The 20910-nt window shown below is 40.7% G+C and overlaps 1 protein-coding gene across 5 annotated transcripts in view; it reads right to left on the bottom strand.

The window, feature by feature from the left end:
- The window catches only part of TTC28 (tetratricopeptide repeat domain 28), a 711882-nt gene that overhangs the window by 167793 nt on the left and 523179 nt on the right, over positions 1-20910 (bottom strand). For all 5 annotated transcript variants that reach the window (XM_073006849.1, XM_073006850.1, XM_073006851.1 and 2 more), the window contains one exon: positions 17902-18409. In XM_073006849.1, the coding sequence (XP_072862950.1) occupies positions 17902-18409 (508 nt within the window). The remainder of the gene's footprint in view (positions 1-17901; positions 18410-20910) is intronic.

Here is a 20910-nt window from a genome sequence, read left to right as displayed (position 1 = left end):
CCCACAAGTGAAAGCGGGAAAGATCTAAAATTGACACCCTAACATCACAATTAAAAGAACTAGAGAAACAAGAGCAAACACATTCAAACGCTAGCAGAAGGCAAGATATAATTAAGATCAGAGCAGAACTGAAGGAGATAGAGAAACAAAAAACCCTTCAAAAAATCAATGAATCCAGGAGCTGGTTTTTTGAAAAGATCAACAAAATACATAGACCACTAGCAAGACTAATAAAGAAGAAAAGAGAGAAGAATCAAATAGATGAAATAAAAAATGAAAAAGGGGATATCACCACCGACCCCACAGAAATACAAACTACCATCAGAGAATACTATAAACACCTCTATGCAAATAAACTAGAAAATCTCGAAGAAATGGATAAATTCCTGGACACATACACTCTCCCAAGACTAAACCAAGAAGAAGCTGAATCCCTGAATAGACCAACAGCAGGCTCTGAAATTGAGGCAATACTTAATAGCCTACCAACCAAAAAAAGTCCAGGACCAGACGGATTCGCAGTCGAATTCTACCAAAGGGACAAAGAGGAGCTGATACCATTCCTTCTGAAACTATTCCAATCAACAGAAAAAGAGGGAATCCTCCCTAACTCATTTCATGAGGCCAACATCATCCTGATACCAAAGCCTGGCAGAGACACAACAAAAAAAGAGAATTTTAGACCAATATCCCTGATGAACATCGATGCAAAAATCCTCAATAAAATACTGGTAAACCAAATCCAGCAGCACATCAAAAAGCTTATTCACTAACACGGTGAAATCCTATTTCTATTAAAAATACACACACAAAAAAAATTAGCCTGGCAAGGCGGCGTGCACCTGTAGTCCCAGTTACTCAGGAGGCTGAGGCAGGAGAATGGCGTGAACCCGGGAGGGAGAGCTTGCAGTGAGCCAAGATCGCGCCACGGCACTCCAGCCTGGGCAACACAGCGTGACTCTGTCTCAAAAAAAAAAAGAAAAAGAAAGTGGCCATCTTTTCTTTTATGTTCAAAAAACCGTAGTTGCAAAACAATAATTCTATAGCCTCTGGTTTTTTGGTGGCCTTCTTTCTCATTCTAATTTAGGCAGTTTGGAGTCAAACCTCAAATGTGCTGCAGAGTAGGTTACTAGACTGAGGGCTCAATTAAAGTCCTCTCACACTGAAAACCATGAATCTTATTTACTGGGAAACCAGGCAGAATTACCTCTCATCTCACTTTAGGATGAACTGCAATTAGGAAAGTCAGTAGGGAGACAATGAGAATCATGACTCAGTTTCTCCTCTCTTTCTCTGTGATGAAGGTGACTTAGTGTACACCTGCAGTAGATACAAAGTTGAGTACATTTCATGAGCCACTTCCCACACACATCAGTTTCAGGCCTGATCGCTTCTAGTATTGGGTCAAATACGAGAGGTAGAAGGTGCTTCCCACCAAGGCCTGAGGTCAGATACCTAATAATTCATCCATGGAAAACAATCAGTTTAAAAACAACTGTCTCTTTTTAGTCAGAAAAACATTTTATATCTAGAAAGTAACTTATTTGGGAAGAAAAGGGAAACAAAACTAGTGTTAGTTCATTTGTTCACCTATTCATTCATTCTTTTGATCAACAAATATTTGTCGAACATTAGTTATGTGGTAGATACTGTGGTATCTTTGTTTATTATTAGTATACTTTAAGTTCTAGGGTACATGTGCACAATGTGCAGGTTTGTTACATATGTATATAGGTGCCCTGTTGGTGTGCTGCACCCATTAACTCGTCATTTACATTAGGTATATTTCCTAATACTATCCCTCCCCCTGCCCAACCCTATGACAGGTGTGTGATGTTCTCCTTCCTGTGTCCAAGTGTTTTCATTGTTCAGTTCCCACCTATGAGCGAGAACATGCGGTTTTTGGTTTTTATTACCTTACATGGCAAAAGGGACTTTGCAAGTTAAGAATCTTGAGAAAGGGAAATTATCCTGGACCATCCAGGTGGGCCTGATGTAATCACACCAGTCTTTACTGGAGAAACACAGGAGTCAGCGTCAGAAGGGAAGGTGATGTGACAACAAAAGCAGACATTGGAGTGATGTGTCCTGAAGGAGGAAGATGGCAGCTGACAGGGGCAAAGAAATCTATTCTCCTCTGGACTCTGAAAACGGAACAAGCACTGTCAATATTTTGACCTTTACCCCTATGAAACTGATTTTAGACTCCTGACCTCCAGAGCTGTAAGATAATAAATTTCTGTTGTTTTAAACCACTAAGTGTATGGTAATTGGTTATACAGGAATAAGAAATTAAGGCAGACAGCTAGAGGAGTGGGGCTGTCAAGGGAATTAAGAAAGTTAGGAGTTAACCTAGAAAAAACGATGTTTCACATGTGGGCTCACTAACTTTGAATGATCAGCATGATAATGAGATAGAGGTTTTTTTTTTTTTTTTTTTTTTAAGTTTGATAGGGCGGAGCAAGATGGCCGAATAGGAACAGCTCCAGTCTCCAACTCCCAGCGCCAGCAACACAGAAGACAGGTGATTTCTGCATTTTCAACTGAAGTACTGGGTTCATCTCACTAGGGAGTGCCAGACAATCGGTGCTGGTCAGCTGCTGCAGCCCGACCAGCGAGAGCTGAAGCAGGGCGAGGCATCGCCTCACCTGGGAAGCCCAAGGGGGAAGGGAATCCCTTTTCCTAGCCAGGGGAACTGAGACACACAACACCTGGAAAATCGGGTAACTCCCACCCCAACACTGCGCTTTAAGCAAACCCGCACACCAGGAGACTATATCCCACACCTGGCTGGGAGGGTCCCACGCCCAGGGAGCCTCCCTCATTGGTAGCACAGCAGTCTGCAATCTAACCACAAGGCAGCAGCGAGGCTGGGGGAGGGGCGCCCGCCATTGCTGAGGCTTAAGTAGGTAAACAAAGCCGCTGGGAAGCTCCAACTGAGTGGAGCTCACAGCAGCTCAAGGAAACCTGCCTGTCTCTGTAGACTCGACCTCAGGGGACAGGGCACAGCTAAACAACAACAAAAGCAGCAGAAACCTCTGCAGACGCAAACGACTCTGACAGCTTTGAAGAGAGCAGTGGATCTCCCAACATGGAGATTGAGATCTGAGAAGGGACAGACTGCCTGCTCAAGTGGGTCCCTGACCCCTGAGTAGCCTAACTGGGAGACATCCCCCACTAGGGGCAGTCTGACACCCCACACCTCACAGAGTGGAGTACACCCCTGAGAGGAAGCTTCCACAGCAAGAATCAGACAGGTACACTCGCTGTTCAGCAGTATTCTATCTTCTGCAGCCTCTGCTGCTGACACCCAGGCAAACAGGGTCTGGAGTGGACCTCAAGAAATCTCCAACAGACCTATAGCTGAGGGTCCTGACTGTTAGAAGGAAAACTATCAAACAGAAAAGACACCTACACCAAAACCCCATCAGTACGTCACCATCATCAAAGACCAGAGGCAGATAAAACCACAAAGATGGGGAAAAAGTAGGGCAGAAAAGCCGGAAATTCAAAAAATAAGAGCGCATCTCCCCCGGCAAAGGAGCGCAGCTCATCACCAGCAACGGATCAAAGCTGGACGAAGAATGACTTTGACGAGATGAGAGAAGAAGGCTTCAGTCCATCAAACTTCTCAGAGCTAAAGGAGGAATTACGTACCCAGCGCAAAGAAACTAAAAATCTTGAAAAAAAAGTGGAAGAATTGATGGCTAGACTAATTAATGCAGAGAAGGTCATAAACGAAATGAAAGAGATGAAAACCATGACACGAGAAATACGTGACAAATGCACAAGCTTCAGTAACTGACTCGATCAACTGGAAGAAAGAGTATCAGCGATTGAGGATCAAATGAAATGAAGCGAGAAGAGAAACCAAAAGCAAAAAGAAGAAAAAGAAATGAACAAAGCCTGCAAGAAGTATGGGATTATGTAAAAAGACCAAATCTACGTCTGATTGGGGTGCCTGAAAGTGAGGGGGAAAATGGAACCAAGTTGGAAAACACTCTTCAGGATATTATCCAGGAGAACTTCCCCAACCTAGTAGGGCAGGCAAACATTCAAATCCAGGAAATACAGAGAACGCCACGAAGATAATCCTCCAGAAGAGCAACTCCAAGACACCTAATTGCCAGATTCACCAAAGTTGAAATGAAGGAAAAAATCTTAAGGACAGCCAGAGAGAAAGGTCGGGTTACCCACAAAGGGAAGCCCATCAGACTAACAGCAGATCTCTCGGCAGAAACTCTACAAGCCAGAAGAGAGTGGGGACCGATATTCAACATTCTTAAAGAAAAGAATTTTAAACCCAGAATTTCATATCCAGCCAAACTAAGTTTCATAAGTGAAGGAGAAATAAAATCCTTTACAGATAAGCAAATGCTTAGAGATTTTGTCACCACTAGGCCTGCCTTACAAGAGACCCTGAAGGAAGCACTAAACATGGAAAGGAACAACCGGTACCAGCCATTGCAAAAACATGCCAAAATGTAAAGACCATCGAGGCTAGGAAGAAACTGCACCAACTAACGAGCAAAATAACCAGTTAATATCATAATGGCAGGATCAAGTTCACCCATAACAATATTAACCTTAAATGTAAATGGACTAAATGCTCCAATTAAAAGACACAGACTGGCAAACTGGATAAAGAGTCAAGAACCATCAGTCTGTTGTATTCAGGAGACCCATCTCACATGGAGAGACATACATAGGCTCAAAATAAAGGGATGGAGGAAGATCTACCAAGCAAATGGAGAATAAAAAAAAGCAGGGGTTGCAATACTAGTCTCTGATAAAACAGACTTTAAACCATCAAAGATCAAAAGAGACAAAGAAGGCCATTACATAATGGTAAAGGGGTCTATTCAACAGGAAGAGCTAACTATACTAAATATATATGCACCCAATACAGGAGCACCCAGATTCATAAAGCAAGTCCTTAGAGACTTACAAAGAGACTTAGACTCCCATACAATAATAATGGGAGACTTCAACACTCCACTGTCAACATTAGACAGATCAACGAGACACAAAGTTAACAAGGATATCCAGGAATTGAACTCATCTCTGCAGCAAGCAGACCTAATACAAATCTACAGAACTCTCCACACCAAATCAACAGAATATACATTCTTCTTAGCACCACATCGCACTTATTCCAAAATTGACCACATAATTGGAAGTAAAGCACTCCTCAGCAAATGTACAAGAACAGAAATTATAACAAACTGTCTCTCAGTCCACAGTGCAATCAAACTAGAACTCAGGACTAAGAAACTCAATGAAAACCGCTCAACTACCTGGAAACTGAACAACCTGCTCCTGAATGACTACTAGGTACATAACGAAATGAAGGCAGAAATAAAGATGTTCTTTGAAACCAATGAGAACAAAGATATAACATACCAGAATCTCTGGGACACATTTAAAGCAGTGTGTAGAGGGAAATTTATAGCACTAAATGCCCACAAGAGAAAGCTGGAAAGATCTAAAATTGACACTCTAACATCACAATTAAAAGAACTAGAGAAGCAAGAGCAAACACATTCAAAAGCTAGCAGAAGGCAAGAAATAACTAAGATCAGAGAAGAACTGAAGAAGATAGAGACACAAAAAACCCTCCAAAAAATCAATGAATCCAGGAGTCGGTTTTTTGAAAAGATCAACAAAATTGATAGACCGCTAGCAAGACTAATAAAGAAGAAAAGAGAGAAGAATCAAATAGACGCAATAAAAAATGATAAAGGGGATATCACCACCGACCCCACAGAAATACAAACTACCATCAGAGAATACTATAAACACCTCTATGCAAATAAACTAGAAAATCTAGAAGAAATGGATAATTTCCTGGACACTTACACTCTTCCAAGACTAAACCAGGAAGAAGCTGAATCCCTGAATAGACCAATAGCAGGCTCTGAAATTGAGGCAATCATTAATAGCCTACCAACCAAAAAAAGTCCAGGACCAGATGGATTCACAGCTGAATTCTACCAGAGGTACAAGGAGGAGCTGGTACCATTCCTTCTGAAACTATTCCAATCAATAGAAAAAGAGGGAATCCTCCCTAACTCATTTGATGAGGCTAACATCATCCTGATACCAAAGCCTGGGAGAGACACAATAAAAAAAGAGAATTTTAGACCAATATTCTTGATGAACATCGATGCAAAAATCCTCAATAAAATACTGGCAAACCGGATTCAGCAGCACCTCCAAAAGCTTATCCACCATGATCAAGTGGGCTTCATCCCTGGGATGCATGGCTGGTTCAACATTCGCAAATCAACAAACATAATCCAGTATATAAACAGAACCAAAGACAAGAACCACATGATTATCTCAATAGATGCAGAAAAGGCTTTTGACAAAATTCAACAGCCCTTCATGCTAAAAACGCTCAATAAATTCGGTATTGATGGAACGTACCTCAAAATAATAAGAGCTATTTATGACAAACCCATAGCCAATATCATACTGAATGGGCAAAAACTGGAAAAATTCCCTTTGAAAACTGGCACAAGACAGGGATGCCCTCTCTCACCACTCCTATTCAACATAGTGTTGGAAGTTCTGGCCAGGGCAATCAGGCAAGAGAAAGAAAGAAAGGGTATTCAGTTAGGAAAAGAAGAAGTCAAATTGTCCCTGTTTGCAGATGACCTGATTGTATATTTAGAAAACCCCATCGTCTCAGCCCAAAATCTCCTTAAGCTGAAAAGCAACTTCAGCAAAGTCTCAGGATACAAAATTAATGTGCAAAAATCACAAGCATTCTTATACACCAGTAACAGACAAACAGAGAGCCAAATCATGAATGAACTTCCATTCACAATTGCTTCAAAGAGAATAAAATACCTAGGAATCCAACTTACAAGGGATGTAAAGGACCTCTTCAAGGAGAACTACAAACTACTGCTCAGTGAAATAAAAGAGGACACAAACAAATGCAAGAACATACCATGCTCATGGATAGGAAGAATCAATATTGTGAAAATGGCCATACTGCCCAAGGTAATTTATAGTTTAAATGCCATCCCCATCAAGCTACCAATGAGTTTCTTCACAGAATTGGAAAAAACTGCTTTAAAGTTCATATGGAACCAAAAAAGAGCCCGCATCTCCAAGACAATCCTAAGTCAAAAGAACAAAGCTGGAGGCATCACGCTACCTGACTTCAAACTATACTACAAGGCTACAGTAACCAAAACAGCATGGTACTGGTACCAAAACAGAGATATAGACCAATGGAACAGAACAGAGTCCTCAGAAATAATACCACACATCTACAGCCATCTGATCTTTGACAAACCTGAGAGAAACAAGAAATGGGGAAAGGATTCCCTATTTAATAAATGGTGCTGGGAAAACTGGCTAGCCATAAGTAGAAAGCTGAAACTGGATCCTTTCCTTACTCCTTATACGAAAATTAATTCAAGATGGATTAGAGACTTAAATGTTAGACCTAATACCATAAAAACCCTAGAAGAAAACCGAGGTAGTACCATTCAGGACATAGGCATGGGCAAAGACTTCATGTCTAAAACACCAAAAGCAACGGCAGCAAAAGCCAAAATTGACAAATGGGATCTCATTAAAGAGCTTCTGCACAGCAAAAGAAACTACCATCAGAGTGAACAGGCAACCTACAGAATGGGAGAAAATTTTTGCAATCTACTTATCTGACAAAGGGCTAATATCCAGAACCTACAAAGAACTCAAACAAATTTACAAGAAAAAAACAAACAACCCCATCAAAAAGTGGGCAAAGGATATGAACAGACAGTTCTCAAAAGAAGACATTCATACAGCCAACAGACACATGAAAAAATGCTCATCATCACTGGCCATCAGAGAAATGCAAATCAAAACCACAATGAGATACCATCTCACACCAGTTAGAATGGCGATCATTAAAAAGTCAGGAAACAACAGGTGCTGGAGAGGATGTGGAGAAATAGGAACACTTTTACACTGTTGGTGGGATTGTAAACTGGTTCAACCATTATGGAAAACAGTATGGCGATTCCTCAAGGATCTAGCACTAGAAGTACCATATGACCCAGCCATCCCATTACTGGGTATATACCCAAAGGATTATAAATCATGCTGCTATAAAGACACATGCACACGTATGTTTATTGCGGCACTATTCACAATAGCAAAGACTTGGAATCAACCCAAATGTCCATCAGTGACAGACTGGATTAAGAAAATGTGGCACATATACACCATGGAATCCTATGCAGCCATAAAAAAGGATGACTTCATGTCCTTTGTAGAGACATGGATGCAGCTGGAAACCATCATTCTCAGCAAACTATCACAAGAACAGAAAACCAAACACCGCATGTTCTCACTCAAAGGTGGGAACTGAACAATGAGATCACCTGGACTCGGGAAGGGGAACATCACACACCGGGGCCTATCATGGGGAGGGGGGAGGGATTGCATTGGGAGTTATACCTGATGTAAATGACGATTTGATGGGCACTGACGAGTTGATGGGTGCAGCACACCAACATGGCACAAGTATACATATGTAACAAACCTGCACGTTATGCACATGTACCCTAGAACTTAAAGTATAATAATAATAAAAAATAAAAAAATAAAAAATAAAAAAACCCACAAAAGAAAACAAAAAAGAAAGAAAATGAGACAGAATACCTACTAGGCAGTTGGAAATGTGAAAGTGATGCTCAGACAGGAAAGATGTCAGAGCTGGTGAATACAGAGTTGGAAACACTGTATACTGAAGCAGTTGTCAAACGTTGGGGGTACAAAACCTATGGGATGAAGCAAAAGCAGTATTAAATTTATAGCTATAAGTGCCTACCTCAAAAAGGAAGAAAAACTTCAAATAAACAATCTAATGATGCATCTTAAAGGACTAAAAAGCAAGAGCAAATCAAAACCAAAATTAGTAGAGGAAAAAAATAAAGCTCAGAGCAGAAATAAATGAATTTGAAATTAAGAAAATACAAAAGATAAATGAAATAAAAGTTGGTTGTTTGAAAAGTTAAACAAAACTGACAAACCTTTAGCCATACTAAAACAGAGAGAAGATACAAATAAATAAAATCAGAAATAAAAAATGAGACATTACAACTGATACTGCAGAAATCCAAAGGATCATTAGTGGCTACTATGAGCAACTATATGCCAATTAAGTTGGAAAATCTAGATGAAATGGACAAATTCCTAGATACATATAACCTACCAAGATTGAAATACGAAGAAATCCAAAACCTGAACAGACTGATAGCAAGTAATGAGATTAAAGCTGTAATAAAGTCTCCCAGTAAAGAAAAGCCCAGGACCTGATGGCTTCAATGGCTTCATTGATGAATTCTAGCAAACATTTAAAGAGGAACTAATACCAATCCTACTCAAACTGTTCCAAAAAACAAAGAAGAGAATACTTCCAAATTCATTCTACGAAGCCAGTATTACCCTGATACAAACACCAAAGACACATCAAACTACAGGCCGATATCTCTGATGAATATTGATACCAAAATCCTCAGCCAAATACTAGCAAACCAAATTCAACAAAATATTAGAAAAATTATTCATCATGACCTAGTGGGATTTATCGTAGAGATGCAAGGATGGTTCAATAAACACAAATCAATCAATGTGATACATCATATCAACAAAATGAAGGCCATTTCAATTGATGCTGAAAAAGTATTTGATAAAGTTCAATATCTCTTCATAAAAACGCTCAAAAAAACGGGATATAGAAAGAACATACCTCAACATAATAAAAGCAATATACAAGAGATCCACAGCTACTATCATACTAAATGGGGAAAATCTGAATGCCTTTCCTCTAGTATCTGGAACATGACAAGGATGCCCACTTTCACCACTGTTATTCAACATACTACTGGAGGTCCTACCTAGAGCAGTCAGACAAGAGGAAGAAATTTAGGACATCCAAACTTAAATGGAAGAAATCAAATCATCCTTGTTTGCAGATGACATGATCTTATACTTAGAAAAATCTAAAGACTCTATCAAAAAAACCACTAGAACTGATAAAGTCCGCAAAGTTGCAGGATACAAAATCAACATACAAAAATCAGCAGCATTTCCATATGCCAACAGTTAATAATCTAAAAAAGAAATAAGAAAGTAATCTCGTTTACAATAGCCATACATAAAATTAAATGCCTAGGAATTAACCAAATAAGTGAAATAGCTCTATAATGAAAACTATAAAACACTCATGAAAGAAACTGAGGAGGACACCAAAAACTGGAAAAATGTTCCACCTTCATGGATTGGAAGAATCAATATTGTTAGAATGTCCATACTACCTAAGGCAATCTAGAGATTCAATGCAATCCATATCAAAATACTAATGACATTCTTCAAGGAAATAGATAAAATCAATCCTAATATTTACATGAAACCACAAAAGACCCAGAATAGCCAAAGCTATCCTAAGGAAAAATAATAAAATTGGAAGAATCACATTACCTGATTTCAAATTATACTACAAAGCTATAGTAACCAAAGCAGCCTGTAATGGTATAAAAACAGACACATAGAGCAATGGAACAGAATAGAGAACCCAGAAACAAATCCACACACCAACAGTGAACTCATTTTTGACAAAGGTCCCAAGAACATACACTGGGAAAAGACAGTCTCTTCAATAAATGGTACTGGGAAAACTGGATATCATATGCAGAAGAATGAAACTAGACCCCTATCTCTTGCCATATCTAAAAATCACATCAAAACTGATTAAAGACTTTAGATCTATGACCTCAAACTATGAAACTACTGTAAGAAAACACTGGAGAAAATCTCCAGGACATTGGTCTGGGCAAAAATTTCTTGAGCAATACCCCATAAGCACAGGCAACAAAAGCAAAAATGGACAAGTGGGATCACGTCAAGTTAAAAAGTTTCTGCACAGCAAAGGATACAGTCAACAAAGTGAAGAGACAACCCACAGAATGGGAGAAAATATTTGTCAACTACCCATTTGACAAGGGATTAATAACCAGAAAATATAAGGCACTCAAACAACTCTATAGGAAAAAATCTAATAATCTGATTTAAAAATGGGCAAAACATTTGAATAGACATTTCTCAAAAGAAGACACATAATGGCAAACAGGCATAAGAAAAGGTGCTCAACATCACTGATCACTACAGAAATGCAAACCAAAACTACAATGAGATATCTCACTCCAGCTAAATTGGCTTATATCCAAAGGACAGGCAATAACAAATGCTGGCGAGGATGTGGAGAAAAGGGAATCCTAGCACACTGATGGTGGGAATGCAAATTAGTACAACCACTATGGAGAACTGTTTGGAGGTTAATCAAAAATACTAAACATAGAGCTACCGGCCGGGCGCAGTAGCTCACGCCTGTAATCCCAGCACTTTGGGAGGCCGAGGCAGGTGGTCATGAGGTCAGGAGTTCAATACCAGCCTGGCCAATATGGTGAAACCCTGTCTCTACCAAAAAATACAAAAATTAGTTGGACATGGTGGCACGCGCCTGTAGTCCCAGCTGCCTGGGAGGCTAAAGCAGGAAAATCACTTGAACCCAGGAGGCAGAGGTTGCAGTGAGCCAAGATCACGCCACTGCACTCAAGCCTGGGTTACGGAGTGAGACTCTGTCTCAAAAAAAAAATAGAGAGCTACCATATGATTCAGCAATCCCACTGCTGGGTATATACCCACAAGAAAGGAAATCAGTATGTCGAAGAGATATCTATACTCCAATTTTTTTTTGCAGCACTGTTCACAATAGCTAAGCTTTGGAGCAATGTAAGTGTTCATCAACAGATGCACAGATAAAGAAAATGTGGTACATGTACATAATGGAGTACTATTCAGCCATAGAAAAAGAATAAGATCCTGTCATCATTTGCAACAATATTGATGGAACTGGAGGTCATTATGTCAAGTGAAATAAGCCAAGCACAAACAGACAAACATTGCATGTTCTCACTTATTTGTGGGATCTAAAAATCAAAACAATTGAACTCAGGGACATAAATAGTAGAAGGATGGTTACCAGAGGCTGGGAAGGGTAGTGGGGGCACTGCAGGGAGCAGTGGGAATGGCTAATGGGTAACAAAAAGTAGAAAGGATGAATAAGACCTGCTATTTGATAGCACAACAGGATGACTATAGTCAATGGAAACTTAATTGTACATTTGAAAATAACTAAAAAGTGTAATTGGATTGTTTGTAACACAAAGAATAAATGCTTGTGGGATGGATACCCCATTCTCCATGATGTGATTATTTCACATTGCATGCCTGTATCAAAACATCTCATGTACCCCACAATGGGTACCTACTACGTACCCACAGAAATTTTTTTTTAAAAGGTTGGGGGTAAAAATGATAAAAGGACATATACAAAGAAAGAACAGAAAAGAATCAAGGAACAAAATATGATAACTCCGATTCTGGAGCAAGATGGCTGAATAGGAACAGCTCCAGCCTCCAGCTCCCAGCGCCAGCAACACAGAAGACGGGTGATTTCTGCATTTTCAACTGAGGTACCGGGTTCATCTCGCTGGGGAGTACCTGACAATCAGTGCTGGTCAGCTGGTACAGTCGGACCAGCGAGAGGTGAAGCAGGGCGAGGCATCGCCTCATTTGGGAAGCGCAAGGGGGAAGGGAATCCCTTTAGAAACTGAGACACACGACACCTGGAAAATCGGGTAACTCCCATCCTAATACTGCCCTTTAGCAAGGGTCTTAGCAAATGGCACACCAGGAGATTAAATCCCACACCTGGCCAGGAGGGTTGCACGCCCACAGAGCCTCCCTCATTGCTAGCGCAGCAGTCTGAGATCTAACTGCAAGGCAGCAGCCAGGCTGGGACAGGGGCGCCCGCCATTGCTGAGGCTTGAGTAGGTAAACAAAGCCTCCAGGAATATCGAACTGGGTGGAGCCCACGGTAGCTCAAGGAGGCCTGCCTGTCTCTGTAGACTCCACCTCTGGGGACAGGGCATAGCTAAACAAAAAGCAGCAGAAATCTCTGCAGATATTAATGACCCTGTCTGACAGCTTTGAAGAGAGCAGTGGATCTCCCAGCACGGAGGTTGAGATCTGAGAACGGATAGACTGCCTGCTCAAGTGGGTCCCTGACCCCTGAGTAGCCTAACTGGGGGACATCCCCCACTAGGTGCAGACCAACAACTCACACGGCGGAGTACACCCCTGAGACGAAGCTTCCAGAGCAAGAATCAGACAGCAGTACTCACTGTTCAGCAATATTCTATCTTCTGCAGCCTCTGCTGCTGATACCCAGGCAAACAGGATCTGGAGTGGACCTCAAGCAATCTCCAACAGACCTACAGCTGAGGGTCCTGACGGTTAGAAGGAAAACTAACAAACAGAAAAGACACCCACACCAAAACCCCATCAGTACGTCACCATCATCAAAGACCAAAGGCAGATAAAACCACAAAGATGGGGAAAAAGTAGTGTAGAAAAGCTGGAAATTCAAAAAATCAGAGCGCATCTCCCCCTCCAAAGGAACACAGCTCATCACCACCAACAGAGAATGACTTTGACGAGTTGAGAGAAGAAGGCTTCAGTTGATAAAACTTCTCAGAGCTAAAGGAGGAACTATGTACCCAGTGCAAATAAACTAAAAATCGTGAAAATGGCCATACTGCCCAAGGTTATTTATAGATTCAATGCCATCCCCATCAAGCTACCAATGAGTTTCTTCACAGAATTGGAAAAAACTGCTTTAAAGTTCATATGGAACCAAAAAAGAGCCTGCATCTCCAAGACAATCCTAAGTCAAAAGAACGAGGCATCACGCTACTTGACTTCAAACTATACTACAAGGCGACAGTAACCAAAACAGCATGGTACTGGTACCAAAACAGAGATATAGACCAATGGAACAGAACAGAGTCCTCAGAAATAATACCACACATCTACAGCCATCTGATCTTTGACAAACCTCAGAAAAAGAAGAAATGGGGAAAGGATTCCCTATTTAATAAATGGTGCTGGGAAAATTGGCTAGCCATAAGTAGAAAGCTGAAACTGGATCCTTTCCTTACTCCTTATACGAAAATTAATTCAAGATGGATTAGAGACTTAAATGTTAGACCTAATACCATAAAAACCCTAGAAGAAAACCTAGGTAATACCATTCAGCACATAGGCATGGGCAAGGACTTCATGTCTAAAACACCAAAAGCAACAGCAACAAAAGCCAGAATTGACAAATGGGATCTAATTAAACTAAAGAGCTTCTGCACAGCAAAAGAAAAAACCATCAGAGTGAACAGGCAACCTACAGAATGGGAGAAAATTTTTGTAATCTACTCATCTGACAAAGGGCTAATATCCAGAACCTACAAAGAACTCAAACAAATTTACAAGAAAAAAACAACCCCATCAAAAAGTGGGCAAAGGATATGAACAGACAGTTCTCAAAGGAAGACATGCATACAGCCAACAGACACATGAAAAAATGCTCATCATCACTGGCCATCAGAGAAATGCAAATCAAAACCACAATGAGATACCATCTCACACCAGTTAGAATGGCGATCATTAAAACGTCAGGAAACAACAGGTGCTGGAGAGGATGTGGAGAAATAGGAACACTTTTACACTGTTGGTGGGATTGTAAACTGGTTCAACCATTATGGAAAACAGTATGGCGATTCCTCAAGGATCTAGCACTAGAAGTACCATATGACCCAGCCATCCCATTACTGGGTATATACCCAAAGGATTATAAATCATGCTGCTATAAAGACACATGCACACGTATGTTTATTGCGGCACTATTCACAATAGCAAAGACTTGGAATCAACCCAAATGTCCATCAGTGACAGACTGGATTAAGATAATGTGGCACATATACACCATGGAATCCTATGCAGCCATAAAAAAGGATGACTTCATGTCCTTTGTAGAGACATGGATGCAGCTGGAAACCATCATTCTCAGCAAACTATCGCAAGAACAGAAAACCAAACACCGCATGTTCTCACTCAAAGGTGGGAATTGAACAATGAGATCACTTGGACTCTGGAAGGGGAACATCACGCACCAGGGCCTATTATGGGGAGGGGGGAGGGGGAAGGGATGACACTAGGAGTTATACCTGATGTAAATGACGATTTGATGGGCACTGACGAGTTGATGGGTACAGCACACCAACATGGCACAAGTATACATATGTAACAAACCTGCACGTTGTGCACATGTGCCCTAGAACTTAAAGTATAATTAAAAAAAGAATAATAATGTATTTATCATCTAAATACATAAATGTAAATATATAATAGCAATAAAAAATATGACAACTCCCACATTTAACAAGTGGCAATACAATGGAAAGGAGCTATTAAAATAATATAGGATATCTGAATAATGAGATAGAGGGAAGCCTAGGAGAGGAGGCAGAGTAAAAAAGGCAGCTTCAGAAAAGTCTGTATGTTACAATCCAAGATTTGGAAAGGGAACAATCTATACACACATGTATATATTTACATATATGATTGCACTGACCTGTGTTTATGTATGTAGTACAAAGGTCTGGAAAGATTATAACCAAATTATTAACAGTAGTTGACTCTGAGGAGTGGGACAAGGGAAGATATTAATGTGAAGGGGTGAGCCTCCTTTTTCTATTTTATAAACTTTTATATGGTAAGAATTTTTTACAAAACTAAGTGCCACTTTTGTAATTTTTAAAAATTGTTTGTTTTTTGAAGGGAGCATAAAAAGTCAATGCAGAAGATACAGAAGGAGCAGCCAGGAAGAAAATCAGAACAGTGGTGTTTCACAGAAACCTAAAGAGAAGAGAATTTCACAGAAAAATTAGCAGAGCATGTCAACTACTGATACTGATTAGGGAAATTTAGAAATGTCAAAAGATCTTTCAACTTAGCCATGAAGAGATCACTGCTGATTATCTGTCAGAGAAAAACCCCAAATATTTTTACATTAAACACTTCATGAGTCAAAGAGAAGTCACAAACCAACTCGGAAGATGTTAAAAACTCAATAAACGTGAACATAATACATAAAAAATTATGGGATGCAGGTCAAGTAGTGTTTAGAGAAAATTTTGTATCTGTAAATGCTTGTATTATAAAAAAAAAAAAAAGAATCACCAAGTGCAGTGGCTTATGCCTGTCATCCCAACACTTTGGATGCCAAGGTGGGATGATCGTTTGAGGCCAGGAGCTTGAGACTAGCCTGGGAACATAACAAGGCCTCATTACAACAACAAAACAACAAATGAAAATTAGCTGGGCATGGTGGCTGATGCCCACCATGGGCAGGTTGCTTGAGCCCAAGAGTTTCAGACCAGCTTGGGCAACATAGTGAGACCATGACTCTACAAAGAAAGAAAGAAATTAGCTGGTCGAAGTGGCATGCGCTGTGCCTATGGTTCTAGCTACTCGGGAGGCTGAGGTGGGAGGATCACTTTTGCCCAGGAGTTTGAGGCTGCAGTGAGCCATGATTGTGCCACTGTACTCAGGCCAAGGTAACAGATGGAGAACCTGTCTTGGAAAGGGAAGGGGAGGAGAGGTAAGGAAAGGGGAGAGGAGGGGAAGGGAGGGAAGGGAAAAGGAAGGCAGGAATGGAGGAAGGCAGGAAGGGAGTGAGGGAGGGAGGGAAGGGAAGAAAGAAAGGAAAGAAGGAAGGAAGAAAGAAGAAGGAAGGAAGGAACGAAGGAAGGAAGGTAGGGAGGGAGGGAGGGAGGGAACGTGGCTAAGTTTTACATTTTGCTGCTACTCATATCTGATAAGCATAGCAATAAGGTCACCCTCTCTTTGTCCTCTCCCCATCCTGAATCCCTATGGGCAAAGAACAAACCATGTGGCTCCAGGCACAGGGATAAGTTTAGCTCATACTTCCAAACATACCTTCCATTCATTATGTACCCACATCTATTTGAAGACAGGGATAAAAAATTATCTTCTAAAAAATTGCCAGTTACCAATTACTTGTTGTCTCTTACCACTACATGTAAATTCCCCCAAATTATAAATGTTTTAATTGTAACCAAGTACTATCAAAACAAAAACTGTAAATCTATCATCTTTAAATAGATCTTTCATGAAAATAATTTTGCATTTATATTAAAACTATCAATATTATTTTTTGAATCACATAATTTTGAGGAAAAAAATGCATTTCCTGTGTGGTTAATTCACCAAGTAAAGAAATCCCTGTAAGGAAAAATCCTTTCAGAAACGTTCTCATCTATTGATGACTGCTTAGCAGCTTCTCTTTCATTTAAACCAAACATAGCCTATATCATCATTTCATGTCTCTTCTCTCTAATTAGATAAATCTGGTTGTTCTTCTCTCCCTACAGATTAAAAGGTTGGGATGTTTTGTTTTTCTAGTATTTCAGAATTCTAATCCTTACAGCACTATGATGACAAGAAGAATTGTGTGATTTAGAGAAGGCAGGCTCCAAGGAAATATATCTAAAGAAAGAGGTCAGACATGGTGGCTCATGCCTTTAATTGTAGCACTTTGGAAGGCCGAGGCGGGGGGATCGCTTGAGCCCAGGAGTTCAAGATCAGCCTGGGCAACATAAGAAGATCCCTGTCTCTACAAAAAATTAAAAAATAGCCAGGTGTGGTGTGTGCGCCTGTCGTCCCAGCTACTCGGGAGGCTGAGGTGGGAAGATCACTGCAGTGAGGTGTGGTTGTGCCACACCATCCTTGGCATGTGTACTCCATCCTCAGTGACAGATGAAGACCCCGTCTCAAAAAGAAAAGGAAAAGAGCACACACAATAAGGATATTCTTTTAAATATAAACACACAGATTCCTCTAAAAGATAGTGATCTACTCCAGCTATTTCCAGCTCATGACTTTGACCTCGGCTCTTGCAGGCAACCCTGTTCTTACCCAGATTGGAGGATGCTCGCCCTTCTGCAGCCCGGTCCTTGAGATCCTCAGCAATGCCCAGTTGCTGCTCATGGTACTGTTTAGCTCTCTCCAAATCCTGCATGCACCTGGCAGCATGGCCTAGTCCAGCGTAGGCCCGCATCTCAATAGCCTTCTCCATCAACTCCTGGGCCAGCTCCAGGACATAGTTGTGGTAAGACATGGCCTTGTCAAAGTTCCTTCGGTAGTGATAGGCACTGCCCAGGTTGCTGTAGGCCCGGGCCTCTTCTCGCTTGTTCCCCAGGTCCTTGGCTATCTTCAGATGCTGCTCATGGCACTGCACAGCATTCTCAAAGTCACCCATGGCAATATACACAGCTCCCATGTTGCCAAGTTCTCGGGCTTCAGAAAGTTCATCTTTGGATTGCTTGGCAAGAAGAACACACTGTTTGTGACTGGCCAGTGCATTGGGGTAGTCTCCAATGGCTGTGTACACGTGGCCCAGACTGCTCAAAGCTGATGAAGCAGCCTGAAGAGAAAAGCATAAAGTGGAGAAATGAAAACACATCAGAATGGTTTTGTATGTTTTGGCAGATAAAATTTTACAGGTTGCTTGTAATTATCCAATCTAATTGCTAATGTTACTTCTATCAGTTTTCCACAGACCTAAGCAGAATTGATAAAGAACACATCCAAACAGCAAGTTCCTAATAAAAAACAATGATACTTTAATTAGTAACTTTCTATACCTAATCTTCCTGGAAACAAGTTGTATTACATATAGCCTTCATTTTAAAGACTTATTGACATTTCTAATATTAATTACGATATTACATCTCTGTTAATACCTATTAACCTCTGTGGTATAAGAAAATGTATTAAAAAATCAAAATTAGGCTGGGTGTGGTGGCTCACGCCTGTAATCCCAGCACTTTGGGAGGCCGAGGTGGGTGGATCACGAGGTCAGGAGATTGCAACCATCCTGGCTAACATGGTGAAACCCCGTCTCTATTAAAAATACAAAAAAACTTATCTGGGCATGGTGGCGGGCACCTGTAGTTCCAGCTACTCAGGAGGCTGAGACAGGAGAATGGCATGAACCTGGGAGGCAGAGCTTGCAGTGAGCCAAGATCACGCCACTGCACTCCAGCCTGTGTGGTGACAGAGTGAGACTCCATCTCAAAAAAAAAGAAAAGAAAAGAAAAAGAAAAAGAAAAAGAAAAAGAAAACCAAAATTAATTACTACATATAACAGACCACAGGAAATTCATAAGAGAAATCCATGCTTGGCTTTTTGCACTCCTGAGTATTTCTCTATTCTTGTCTTCTTCCACAGTAAATGGATATCTTAATGGTAAGAGAGATGTTTACCATGATGCTGATGATTTTGTGACCCAGGGCTTACTGGAGAGGGTCCTGCTCTCTTATCTTTGTTCCTTCAATGTAACTTCATCAGTGTTGGTTACTGTGGAGGGCTCAGATTTGGATGAGTCTCAGAGGAAAAAAAATGGGTGGGTTACAACCTGCACTGCACTCTGAGTGGGGTAGTCTCCATTAAGCCTCACCACCCCTTTTCAGGCTCACGCTGGCTCTTCAAGCATTTCTTTTCCTCCCTAGAAGCGCTTCTAATCCCAGCCTCTCTGTGCAGAGAGATGTCATCTTCCTAGTCCTCTCACATTGCTTGCCACTCATTCTTTTTTTTTTCTTCTTATTTTGGCCAAGGAAAAGTATGCAAACCCTTTTTATCTTAAAGGTTTTAAAGAAACTGACTCTATGCTGGTGTAGTGAACCACAAAGGGACAACGAAAATATAGGAGATGTTACATGGTTTCTAGAATCTTAAATACTTGCAGTCTTATATTCTAGTCCTTGGTTTCTAATTTCTTTGCAGATATAAAAGGGAAGTTATGCTGGGATTTTTCTGCCCTTCTTTTTATCCTAAAACTTGGAAGCTTGCCTACCCTTTCTTTCCTTCATTACCTGCCTATGGCTAGAGCCATGTGGCTGCCTTTCTTCATGATGCTCTCTCAGTAAGTGAGCATGTGATCCTGCCAGAACAAAGGGTGTACTCTGTTACATATAGGCAAGTAATTTTCCTAAGGGCCTCCTGGCTAGGGAATAACAAGGAGGGGATGCTGTCCCTCCTGGAGTAAGGGCATTTCTTTACGAAATGTATTCTATGTCTGTGCACTTCGGAACACTTTTATTAATATTTTATAGATATGAGTGATTTTCTACCCTATTTTCTTTGCCTGTGAAATAGCAGTTCTTGATCAAAATGACTGGGGACACTTTTTTTTTGCCCTTCTTATAATTTTTTATTGTTATTATTATACTTTAAGTTCTAGGGTACATGTGCACAACGTGCAGTGGTGCTTGCAAATAGCATATTTACAAAAAAAAAAAGCCCCATATTGTTTTAAGTTGCTTTTATCATTTCACAGATATTCTAACAAAAAGACTTAGAAAATAGAGAGGAAATAAATACTTAGAAATTTACTTTTCTGTTTCTTTTTTTCTGAGTGGTGGAGAGCAGAAACAATTCCATGCAAGTCACAATGCTGCAGCAGTGTGCTTCTGGCAGAAGCAGCAATGAAGTCAACAAAAGAGCATGTCACTTGTATGTGTACTGGCCTCAAGCTTCTACTTTGTGAGCCTCTTTGGGGCTGAGGTTAGGACTTCATGTCAACACATTGTATAAGGGACTTTCTACTGCTTCTACCTCCACCCATACTCTATCCCCCAAATCTTTTTTTCCTCCTTTGCTGCAGGCCTAGAGACTCAGCCTCCTTCCTCTACTTCAGTAGTTGGCCCTCCCTTATTCTTTGTGGGTTCTCCACCACCTGACTAGGGAGGACACAACCCACTCCTACCCAGAAATCTTTGTTACACTCAAAGCAAAACATGCAGGCTCTTTGACTATGGAATTACTGTAGCTTAGAATCAGATACACCTTGTTCAGAACTGCACTGCCCTTTACTAGCTCTGGGAGCTTTAGCAACTGAACTTAACTTCTCTGAGCCTTGGTTT

The sequence above is a fragment of the Chlorocebus sabaeus genome, chromosome 19, assembly GCF_047675955.1.
Source record: "Chlorocebus sabaeus isolate Y175 chromosome 19, mChlSab1.0.hap1, whole genome shotgun sequence".
NCBI classification, from domain to species: Eukaryota; Metazoa; Chordata; class Mammalia; order Primates; family Cercopithecidae; genus Chlorocebus; species Chlorocebus sabaeus.
This window is presented reverse-complemented; position numbering and strand designations above follow the sequence as displayed.